Below are 11739 nucleotides of genomic sequence, written 5' to 3' on the forward strand. Positions count from 1 at the left end.
GCTCGTCGATCAGGACAGGAAGTGACCACGCGGCTCGTCGATCAGGACAGGAAGTGACCACGCGGCTCGTCGATCAGGACAGGAAGTGACCACGAGGCTCGCCTCGCCGTCCCTGCCTACCTTTGCACATGTCGCTGATCTTCTCCTTGAACACGTTGTGGCCGTTCTCGTCCACGTGGGTCCGCAGGAAGTTCTTGAAGCGGTTGTAGATCTCGAGGCGAGGTGCCGCCATGGAAACCCACTCCCTCACGGTGTGGCCCTGCGGGTCGGAAACCCGGAAACTCAGGGAAATTCAAGTTTCCAAACTTTGACAGCACCACACTGCTGGAAGTGACAGCTTCAATTCACTGTTATGTCACATCATTTAAGACAGTTATTAATGAAATACTGTGGTAATATCACATATCCTACAGCAGAAACAAGGTTGACAAATAAAACCAATTTAACAAAAAAAAACTCCATATTTTCCATTTGGTTTTTTTCTGCTTCTTAAAACTAATTATATATATTTTTCACATTTATCACCATCACAAAACATCATCATTAAACTTTCAGTGCACTTTGCTCCCCACTAGCTGCACTTTATTACCAAACTGTGCAGTTTGCACTTTCTAAACCTTGAGCACATCTAGGTGAAATTCAAGGATTTTCAAGGATTCAAGCACCGTCCGACCACAAACCTTCATGTCTTCCAGGTTCTCGATGCTCTCGATCATCTCCTCTTCGTCTCCGTCGGTGATTCCCTCGGCCGCGCGCTCGGCGATCCGCCGCCGCCGCGCTCCTGGAGGACCGTCATCTTCATCTTCGCTGTCTGGAACACAAAGTTAAGCGTCAGTTTGGTCCCGTGGAGGTTCTGGGTCATTCTGAGGCGGTTCTGCCCACCATAAAGCAGTCCTCTTCTTCCGAGCCTCCCTCTGAACCCCTGCTCCCGGTCACGCCGCTTCATCGCCTCCTCGGCGGCGGCGCGGGCTCCCGGAGACAGCTCCGACAGATCCTCGTCATCCAGGTCCAAACCTTCCACCTCGTACCGATCCAGCTCCGGGATGGCGCGGTAATCCCTGGAAGAATTGCAAAATTATCTGGGATTACAACAAAACAAACACATCAACAAATTCCTGAGCAAACTAATGAAAGACAAATTGTCCCAGAAGTCATTGCGATAAACAATGACGTTGTTTTGAGGTCATTTAATGGCAAAATGACACATTCTCAAAGAGCAATAAACTTTAAATTATAATCAATATTTAACACTGGAACGGGAAGAGATTTTAAATAAATAAACAAAACAACCAAAATGATACTTCAAAAAAAAAAGGGGGGGTTAGTTGAGACCAAAGCACCAGACCAAATGCTTTCATCATCCAGTTTATGGTAGAAAGAGAGCAAAGAGAAACAATAAATCATGCAAATTGAAATGACTGAGTTTGTTTTCAGTCATTGATTTATTGCGACAGGTCTAGTCACCTCTCCATCCCGTCCCCGATCAGTTCCTCCCCATCGTCCTCCTCCGGCAGGGGGCCGTCGCCCAGCAGCCCCTCGGACTCGTCCTCGAAGGGGGGAAGGTCGCGCCCGGGGCTGGAGGTCAGGTCTCCCCTCCTGGAGGCCCGGCTGGGGCTGGTGGCCATGTGGAACGACTCGGAGGAATCCTGGAAAGCAACACGAGAGCCTGGTAACTCTCAAAACGCTCAAACACTGAGACTGGACATTCACAGTCACATAAAGACGGCTACAAAGTCGGCCTTCCATCACCTGAAGGACATTTCCAGGATTAAAGGCCAATATCAAAGCAAGTTCTAGAGAAACTCATCTGTGTATTTATTTTTGAGTTCTGCATCTCCAGAACCAAACATAGAGAAGCTGCATTCAGCTTCTAGGCGCCACAAATCTGGAACAAACTTCTAGAAAACAGCCGAAACACGGAGTTCCTTTAAATCAAGACTAAAACCCAGCTGCTTTTGATTCAGAGTAAGTTAACCAAAAATAAAAGACGTGTATCGAGTATTTTAATGATGCAACCATCAAAATGTAATGTTTCTTACTGGTTTTCACAATTGGTGACTAACTGATGCATTTGATGCTCATCTAATTTTTGAGTCATTTCAAATTTTAAGGTTTGTATTTCAAACATTTCTCGTTCTTTTAGGCCATTGTATGCTGAGAGACCTAGTCATTAGTAATGAAGCAAAAATATATAAAATACAGGACAAATACAGCTTCGATAACAACTTTAGTGTTACAGCTTGAACTAAAAGCTAAAGTTAATTTAATGTTTACCTGACGTCTTTTAGATTAGTTTGGAGGGTTTTTTCTCTCTAATTTGGGACCTTCACGGATCATTTTCAGGTTTTATTTCTTTGTTTTGCATCCATTTCAGCTTTGTTGTATTTTAAATAAAAAACCTCAACGGCCACATGGCAGCTAATAACCTAAGAGTTACTTAAATGCTCCATTAAAACCAACATTTACGAATTAGAGCAAACAACACGAAACCCATCATCCAGATTATTGACGCTAGACGGATTTTAATGAGGATTCATTGACGGAATATTATTTTTTCTAACTGTAATAACTCGCCCCATCAGTGTCAATGCAGAAACTGCAATACAGTAACACAGAGAAAAACTCAATTACTGCAAATAACCCTGAATTATTTATCTTTTATTATTTTTTACAACGAGCCCCGAACATTAGCTAATTTACTCGGTTTTAGCTCGTTTCACTCACCGCCATTGATGCGCTGCTGTTTGTCTGCTGCTTCTTCTCCTTCCTGCCGGGAGTCACTTTTCGCGCGAAAAAACCACGTGACAGTCAAAGCGCGCGAAAACTCATGAATATTGAAAAATGATCGTTGACGTCAAGATTTTCTATTGGTCTGTTGTCTTGTATGAGGCGTGGTTCTGAGCTGGATTGGGTTTGCTTTCATGAACAGGCGCAGTTGTCTGTTCAATGCGGCTGCGGTGGAAAGGAAGCGGTGTACGCCGCGGAGTTAAACAAACGCATCTTTTGTCTCATTTTTCAGTCCGGGCGGAGTTTATGACGCAACACGACCCCGGGAACCACTTTTCTTTTTTTTTCTTTTATTTTTATTTAAAACATTCTGTAATTTCTAACTTTTTTATTTACTTTTTCCTTTGTTAAAACACTTCATAATATATATTTTTATTGGGAGCTTACGTAATCTACCAGAACAAAGAAGTGCATAGTTGTGAATGATAGAAAATGACAAATACTCAAAGGTTTTGCAAATAAAAATCAGAAAATCTGACACCCGTATTTAATTTTCTTGCCACACTAATTGCCTAATTTGTATAAATAAATAAATGAAAAGGTCAATCTGTGTATTTATCTCACTATAGGTGCAGATAATCTGTGATGTAAACAGTAAAGAAATATAAGCAAATATTTCAGTCTCTAGAGTCCAGATGTACAAAACTGGTGGAAAACTTTCTACAAACTATTTTCTATATCACATAAAATCCAAATACAATGAGATCTGGAGCTGCAATTTGACAAAATCTGAAAAGTTAAACACGTGTAGATAGTTTTGTATGTCCAACGGTTTAATTTTAGACAGTTCAGCTCAATGTGAAAATTTATTTCGCTTTCTTGAAGTAGAAAGCAAATTATCTTTTTACAACAAACTGCTGATTACAAAGAGCATGTAAGATTGACATCACACTGTTTTACTGACCTTTTTAACTAAATGTTACATTGAATCAGAGTTAAGTGGGTTAAAAATAATAAAAAATATCTTAAGTGATCATATAGAGAGTTGAAAAGGAATTAAAAAGCAACTAAAATCCAAAGAAATACTCAACTTGCTACAGATTCTTGCCTGGAAGAAGAATATAAAGAAAAGCAGGAAGAGTCAAAAATGTGCCGTGCATAGAAGCTGAATGCTGTTTCTCCATGTTTGGAGACCAGAACCAGAATAGCAGAACTTTAATGTGTTTTGATGGCTGGTGCGTTCACACCAGACATGTTCAGTCCACTTTAATCGAACTCCAGTACTTTTATCCGGTTTAAGTCCAGTTCTGTTGTTGAGGTGTGAATGCTAATCAAACTCTGATCTCCTCGGTCTCAGTTCGGTTGAAGTGAACTCTGATGCGGTCTGAATACGTATGTGAACGCCAAGTGGACCAGACACTGCTCCACAAGCAGGAAGTGGACTACACCGCAAGGCATTTTGGGTAAATACAACCAAAACAAACGCTAGTGCTCGTGAGAGAAAAGGCCTGTGGTTTTTAAGCAAAGGCAAAAGAGAAATCCTACAACCACTGAAATCTGACACTACATTTTTTTACATGTTGTGAAGACAGAAGTTGCCCTCATATCTTCTTCAGAGGTTTTTGTGTCGTTTCCTTCAGTGGTTCTTGGTGCAGCGCCCCCACAGGTGAGGAGGGGAACTGGTTGCTCAATGTTTGACTCAGCACAGTGTGAAAGAAAATCACAGCAGCTGAAAATGTAGCAAATGTTGCCATTTTGGTCCCCAATCAAACCAAGTCTACCGGACTACCAGGTGAGGAAACACACTTATAAAGTAACAGAAGAATAGCGAGAAAGCTAGCAGCCGCGTTCTGGATCAGCTGCAGCTGAGCTAACTGATTGTTTGTTTAGGCAGATCTATGAAGACACTGCTGCAGTAATTAATGCATCTAAATATGAACACATAGATGCGTTTCTCTAGATCCTGCTGGGACATTAGTCCTTTAATCCTGGAAATGTTCCCCAGGTGAGAGAAGGCCGACTTTGTAACTGTCTTGGTGTCTCTGAAGGTTCTGGTTCATCACTACATAGAGATCTAATTAGTTTCTTGTTTCTCTGCTTCTTTCTTCATCAACTTAACCTACTGAATAGAAGGAGGACAGATTTCTCAAGCTCGGATTGGTTGAGGAGTTTTTTGCTCTGTTCTGATTGGCTGTAATAGTTTCAGATAGAGTCATTCAGTCTTTATTCAAAACACAAACAGTCCGGTCCTGCCTCACTGCCCCAGGTAGTCCTGCAGTCCAGCAGAGGGCCACTTTAAAAACCTTGTTGGTTTGCAAGTCCACTAACGATACGGCAAGCACTCGCTACATTTAAGAGAGCAGCGTGAAGCTTTATGTTTGATTTTCCCCTCTGCATGTTGGAGCAAAATCAGGAGGCAAAGAAACCTGCTGGGTTCATGTTGCAGAGGGTGGAGAAGAAGAGCTGGCAGCCGGACAAATCAGGAGTGTTGGGGGGGAGAAACTAGAGTAAAAAGGTGGAAATCACAGATAAATACAAGAAAGGCAAGGTTGCTGAGTTGATTTGAGTTTCCAGACAGGAATTAGTCAAAAAAGAGACGGTTAGTCAGAGGTAGTGAGTGGATGAAAGAGCAGACGTCTGAAAATTGCTGCAGGGCAGCGGGAGTGACTGTGGGCGGGGAGAGAGGAAGTGTGGTCGACAGGAGAGGAATTTAAAGTCTCATTGTTCTGGAAGAGCAGAGGCAGCGAGAGCCGAGGAAGAGGAGGACGACATGGACGCGAGCGCAGCCGTGGAAAAGGTACGGACACCTTCAGGCACGGCCAGATGTGGAGGTCAGGGGTCAGCCAGGCTGGTGGGATTTAGCGTCTCCTCCTGCTGGTGGAGATCCTTTTCATTATGGCCTGTAAACTTTAATCTTATTTAAAGATAAAAAATATTTAGCTGCTTAAAAATTCATGTGGCACGTGTTTGTACTTCCGTTTTGGTTTCTATTGCTTCTAAAAACAGCTTAAGCTCAATAAGTTAATATTTTTTGGTGTCTGGAAAACGAGCAGTTTAAAAAAATCACCAATTGTTGTGTAGGATACCTAGCAACCCCAGCTAAGACTATTACCTAGCAACCCAAACGTGCTGAGCTCCAGCACGTTTGGTCAGCTGGTTTTACAATGGCTGCTGGAGTAGTTAACTTTACATCTTGAAACCATGTCCTGCATTCTTGTTGGTTGTGTAGGAGGATCTACTAATGCTTTTCAAAGATGTACAGTTGTACAAAATAGGCAGAACTGACCAGACTAAAATCTCATTATCCAAGAATGATTTTGTACAAAAAATGTAAACTATGTTTTGCATAGACCATAGACCGATCGTAACCTGTTCAAGGAAGCACAATAAAACCAAGTTTACCTTCTGAAAATAATAAAATCCAGTCAGTTCAGTATCCTGTAATTTAAATAAACACTTGTTTTAGTTACATTCACAGCTACAAGCTTATATCCACTCACCATCTGCAGTAATATTATATTAATTCTGACCTTTTGCTAATGCATTTGATCCATTAATTTATAATTACACAACAAACAACTTAAAGGACTTTTTAAAATAACTGCATGCACACATTTTACCTTATTGTGGATTTTCTAATCCATAATAAGGTCACAAGGCTAAAATATATACAGTTAAGTAATCTTTTAATTTTCTAAAAAAAAATTTGACTATAAATAAATTGTATACTAAAATTAAAATACATTTTAAATCTAAATCTGAAAGGGGTGTGAATAATTTTGGGCTTAACTGTTCAAATATAGCCAGTAAAACTTATTGCCAATAAAAAGCTATCAGGAAAATCTTGAAATTAATAAACGCAGTGAATAATAGTTAACAAGAAAATATGTTTGAACTTATTAAATATGTTTATATGTACTTTTCTTACAGCAACAGTATGTCTTGAACATTTTAATTCATGTTTGTTTTCTTTAAAATGGAGGCAAATTAAAGTTACTCTGAATGGATGGTTGTTTAAATCCTACATTTGAAAAATAAAAGACATATTTTCAATGGATATCGTTAAAATAAATCAATACATTTGTAAATTTGGCAGATAAAATCCTAATTTAATGGGTCTGTGCAATAATTAAAACCATCTTTGATAAAAATAAACAATTTCTTCAGAGCAACCTTTTATTTTCCATTTGCTTTACGCTAAAATAAGCTAAGAATAGAATAGAATAGAATAGAATAGAACAGCCCTTCACGTGTCCATTGTTTTAATTGGCTGGAAAACCCAGTGGGCCAATGCAGGAGCCAGGCGGTACACCTGGAGTAATCCTGCAGCTTGTTAAAGATGCAGCTATTATTTTACATTTCTGTAAATAAAATGGTAACAAAACATTTATTAATCTTGGAAAACTTACAAAATAATTGAAAATCACAGTTTAAGATATTTTGTTTTGCTTTTCAGAAAAGACAACGTAATTAATTTATTAGACAATAAACAGAAAACATTAGGATTTAGGAAAATAAATTTTTTAGACTAATTTTTCCTGTTGCCTTTTAAACGACCCCACAGTTTAACGTTGGAGCATGAAGCCTGTTGATGGGCCGGCGACCCGGCCAGAGGTCAATCGTCTGAAAACCAGACGGATCAGCGCCACCTGTTGATGTTTATCTGTTTGTTTGAGCCCAGAAGCTTAAAAATGTTCCATCGCCATGATGGAAATAACTCCCAGCACTCCCAGCACGCAATGCTCCGCTGGACCAAACTAACCCAGAGGTGTCCAAAGTGCGGTCTGGGGGCCATTTGTAGCCCTCAGACGGATTTTTTGTGACCTCTAAATGAATTTTCAGAATGACACAAATTTGAGCCCTTCAGTACGGGTGGCTGGTGCAGATGGAGACTTTTTTATTTTTAATTAGGGTAAAATTATTACTGACATAATTTTCCTACAATAGAAAATATTAAGTACACCAGGAAGTATTTGTCTAATAATAAGTAGAACCACGTCGATCCAGAAACTTTCTTAACAGCCCACTTTGCGGCACCCAAATCTGCTTTAATTAAAAAGGGTCAGTATTATAATTCAAAAATTCTAGGATTTTTTTAACTGTCAAACATCTTAAAAATACCATATTATTTAATATCATACTAAAATACCATGTTATGTGTTTTCCAGGCACATAGTGCCTTTTTTCAACAGAATCCAGTAACTATGTTAACTTCACTTGTGATAAAAATACTACATGTATATATATCAAACATGACATAAAAGAAATTTTACCTCCTAATTTAACACCTTGAAATTGGGCTTGTGTCTCTTTAAAAACTGTTTTTTCTGAAGCTCCGCCTTCAAGAAGTCATCCCAACATGGCTCCTCTGTTAACCCTTTATCAACATTTTTGCCAGCGTTGCCCTGAGACGTAGCTGCTGTAATGAGCTAATTGTTGCGGGCTAGTCTGAAGGAGCAGAGTGGTGGAGGGAAAGTAGCTCTGAAACTGCAGCTCTGAGGAGAACCTGTGCCTTGAAGGCGGGGCTAGGGCCACCCAAGTATTTTGTTCAGCTGGATGGTTGCCATGGAGATTAGAGGATTTCTGAAACATGCATGAACGATTTAAAGCTGCAGGAACCACTTTTGCATTTTAGATCCCACAAAAAATGAAAAAAAATTGGACTATTTTATTTGCTTGATATTATTTTTATTTTTTGACTCATCAGTTTTGTCCCATGTGATGAAAGATTTGAGCTCCCCTACTCCAAGCTGGTTTATTATTTATATTTCAATAGCTGCTGGAAGGAAAGTGGTTAGTTTGAGCCAAAGAAAATGATTAAAATCAATCATTTGTAGGAGCAAATACTTGCAAAAAATCACCAAACATTTAATTTAAAATAGGTTTTAAGTCATTTTTTTCAAGCTAGAAGCTACGAGCTAGTCCCCCACTAGCACAATGACCATTGTCTCTATCTAGCTTTAAAATAGCTGCTGGAAACTCTATCTGGGTTTTGTTTTAGTTCCAGACCAACATGAAGCCCAGAGGATCCATGACTGCTGTCCCGCCATTCCTGTGACCTCCAGCCTCTTATCTCTCTGCGTTTCCTGCGTTTTCCCTCCTCTCATAGCTGACATATTCAAAATAACTTGGCTGAGAGTGACCCCACCTAAATGCTCGCCTTATCTGATTCCTAAATATAGAAACGCTGAGCTATTTAATCCAGAAGAGAGGTTTTTATTTCCCTCTTTTTTTGTTTAACAACGCGCCTATAAAGCGACAAAAACTAAATAAAATCTGCCAACACGTGGGAGGACGCGGCTCCATCGCCCAAACTATTTAAATGTCGAGACGTCCTAATGAGATGCAGCTTTTATTAAAAAACATTTCACATTTAGCATGACTTTTGGTCAAGAGTTTCTGACATTTTTATTGTCTAATCAGTTAATAATAAAGATGATTTATTGACAGAATTTCCCAGAATAACACAAGGCAGTATTATTATGATAAAGTGACTGTGCCGCTGTCAGTCAGCCGACTCCAGAGGAATGTAATTACAGCCTTGTTCTGCTGAAGCTGTTTTGACAACAAGCCTTCACCACTGAACTTGTTTTATTACGGGCTGATCATTCACACCCAGTTTCAGAGACACCAGTCTTATTTTTATCCCGTTATGATGGAGGATCAGTCCTGCTTTCTAAACATTAACCCGCAGAGTAACAGCAGGAAGGAGAGAAGGCTTAAAGCAGGGAGTGGCTTTAAGTGGTTGCTAGGTGACGGGCAGAGTTCCGCTGGGGTTGCTAGGTGACGGGCAGAGTTCCGCTGGGGTTGCTAGGNGACGGGCAGAGTTCCGCTGGGGTTGCTAGGTGACGGGCAGAGTTCCGCTGGGGTTGCTAGGTGACGGGCAGAGTTCTGCTGGGGCTGCTAGGTAACGGGCTGGGATCAGTAGGGGAATGATTTATGACGTTACATTCCTCGGGTTTTTTGAAACGGCTCATTTCACTAAAACAAAAGAAACATTAATTTATCTACAAAAAAAGTCGTGGTAGGATTTTTTAAAGCGCCTGATATATTTAGATATAATGCTATGTTTTTATTTTTAGAAGGTTAGATCTAAGTATGGAAATGTCTGAGGAGCGTTAATCCTGGAGCAAATCCCTCTGTCCAGGATTGGTTTCTATTATCTGAGAGCTCTTGTTGTGTCCGTTGTTATGTAGCCGCTAACACCAGAGATGGACCCGGTAATACCTGGTGACAGACGGACAGGTGCGCCGACTCCCAGACGAAAAGTTGTAGATTGTTTTTCCTGTCGGGTTTCCTGCCAGAGGCTTTAAAGTCTCTTTGTCATCTCACATGTTTAGGTATTTCTGGAGCTGCTAAGAAACCTGATGACAGATTTCTGATTTATAAGTAGCACATCAGCTTCTAAAAACTGGAATAGTCCAAAGTGGAGCGGCTCCGTCATGGCTTAAGGAGAATGATGTGATCCAGGAATAACAGATTATGTAATCTGGCAAAAATGTACATTCAAATTCAGTGAACGTAATCTCCGTCACCAGGGGAAAATTCAAGAGCTTGATTTAAACTTGGTTTAATTCATTTTGGGATTAGATTATAATTTAGTTTTATTTTTCACTATTTTTTAACTAAAATGTAATTTTTCAGTCATATTGTCTGTAGTCCTTTTGGGTGTGGTCCAGATCATTTCACTTTCATGCTTTCTCTCAGCTTGAATGATCTGCAGACATGTGTGGACATCTTAAATACAGAAAATTATCACTTCTGGATAGTTTGCTTTGTTTCGGAAAACTAAATTTGCTGTAAATATAGTCAACATAAGTAGAAAAGCAGGGAAGCAGGAATGTTTTAGACACTTGAATAAGATAAAAGTCACATTCAAAACAATTTTATTTTGGTTTTAAAATCAAGAAAAAACTATTTTTCATAGCATTTAGTCAACAATTCAATAAAAGTGTGGAAAAATTAGCTTCATCCTTAATTTTTACTAATTAGTCATGTTGGTTTTTATAAAATATGACAAATTAAATTTCAACTGACTGAAATTGAAATCGATAACCTTTGAAAAATTTATCCTTAATCTGATCTGCAAAAAAACTAAATCTATTACAAAAGTATTTCTTGTTTACTTTCTAGTGCAAATATCTTTTTGCACTGAAATAAGACAAAACTAACCTACAAGTAACTTTTCAGCAATACACAGGAGCTTGATAAAAAGGTCCACTGGTGAATTATTTCACTTATGACATGGGAAAAATGTCTTATTATGAGTTTAATAATCTGCCATTGGAATTAGTATTTTTTTAAATCAATGTTATGGAGTAATTGGTTAAAAAATGCTCCCATATCTTTCTGAAAATAAATATACTTACGAGTCAATTTTGTCTTATTTCAAGTATACAGATACATTTGCACTAGAAACTAGACCAAAGATACTTGGTAAGACTTTTGTCTTTGCAGTAATAACCAGTTATCAATAATTTCATAATTAAAATACCAAGAAAAGTGGCTTAAATGGACATATAATCTAATTTTTACTGTTTAAATGAACTAATTTAAATCCAAAATATCTTCAATAATACTACTAATTGTCTACTGCGGTCAGAAAATAGCTTTTCTCTGGCTACTTTAATCTTATAAATTTAAACAAATAATCAACCACCTGCTGAAGTTGAGACATTATATCATAACTATCATAACTAAGTATTGTTGATTGTTAATAAGGTACAAATAAAAACCATCCTTCAGTTTTTTTCTAAAAACATTGGTTGTGAAATCATGAATGGGTGAAATGAGTGTAGGACCTGAATCATGGGTTAATAAAACACAGTCAGCGCTGCAGACGGCGATCAGTGATGTCACTGGGTGGAGCGATGAGGTCATCCGCCCTGACCGCGCCGTTTGTATATGTGGACTCGGTTCTGCTGAATCCTCACCCGGAGAAAACCCTCACCAAACAACCCCGTCTGTCTCAGCTAACACACACACACACACGCGCACACACACACACACACC

The 11739-nt window shown here is 39.1% G+C and overlaps 2 protein-coding genes across 3 annotated transcripts in view; one reads left to right on the plus strand and one right to left on the minus strand.

The window, feature by feature from the left end:
- The window catches only part of mcm2 (minichromosome maintenance complex component 2), a 10996-nt gene extending 8170 nt beyond the window's left edge, over positions 1–2826 (minus strand). Inside the window, exons 1-5 of the mRNA XM_008408335.2 lie at positions 2725–2826; positions 1465–1646; positions 883–1058; positions 681–811; positions 121–259 (exon numbers count right to left, since the gene is read on the minus strand). Of these exons, the coding sequence (XP_008406557.1) occupies positions 121–259; positions 681–811; positions 883–1058; positions 1465–1646; positions 2725–2730 (634 nt within the window). The 5' untranslated portion in view covers positions 2731–2826. The remainder of the gene's footprint in view (positions 1–120; positions 260–680; positions 812–882; positions 1059–1464; positions 1647–2724) is intronic.
- Positions 2827–5065: 2239 nt separating this feature from the next.
- Positions 5066–11739, plus strand: part of lmcd1 (LIM and cysteine-rich domains 1) — a 15067-nt gene continuing 8393 nt past the window's right edge. The window contains exon 1 of one of the 2 annotated variants that reach the window (XM_008408336.2): positions 5066–5524. In XM_008408336.2, coding sequence (XP_008406558.1) covers positions 5498–5524 — 27 coding nt within the window. In that variant the 5' untranslated portion in view covers positions 5066–5497. The remainder of the gene's footprint in view (positions 5525–11739) is intronic. The other variant, XM_008408337.2, reaches the window with a different exon arrangement.

The sequence above is a fragment of the Poecilia reticulata genome, linkage group LG5 (genome assembly GCF_000633615.1).
Source record: "Poecilia reticulata strain Guanapo linkage group LG5, Guppy_female_1.0+MT, whole genome shotgun sequence".
NCBI classification, from domain to species: domain Eukaryota; kingdom Metazoa; phylum Chordata; class Actinopteri; order Cyprinodontiformes; family Poeciliidae; genus Poecilia; species Poecilia reticulata.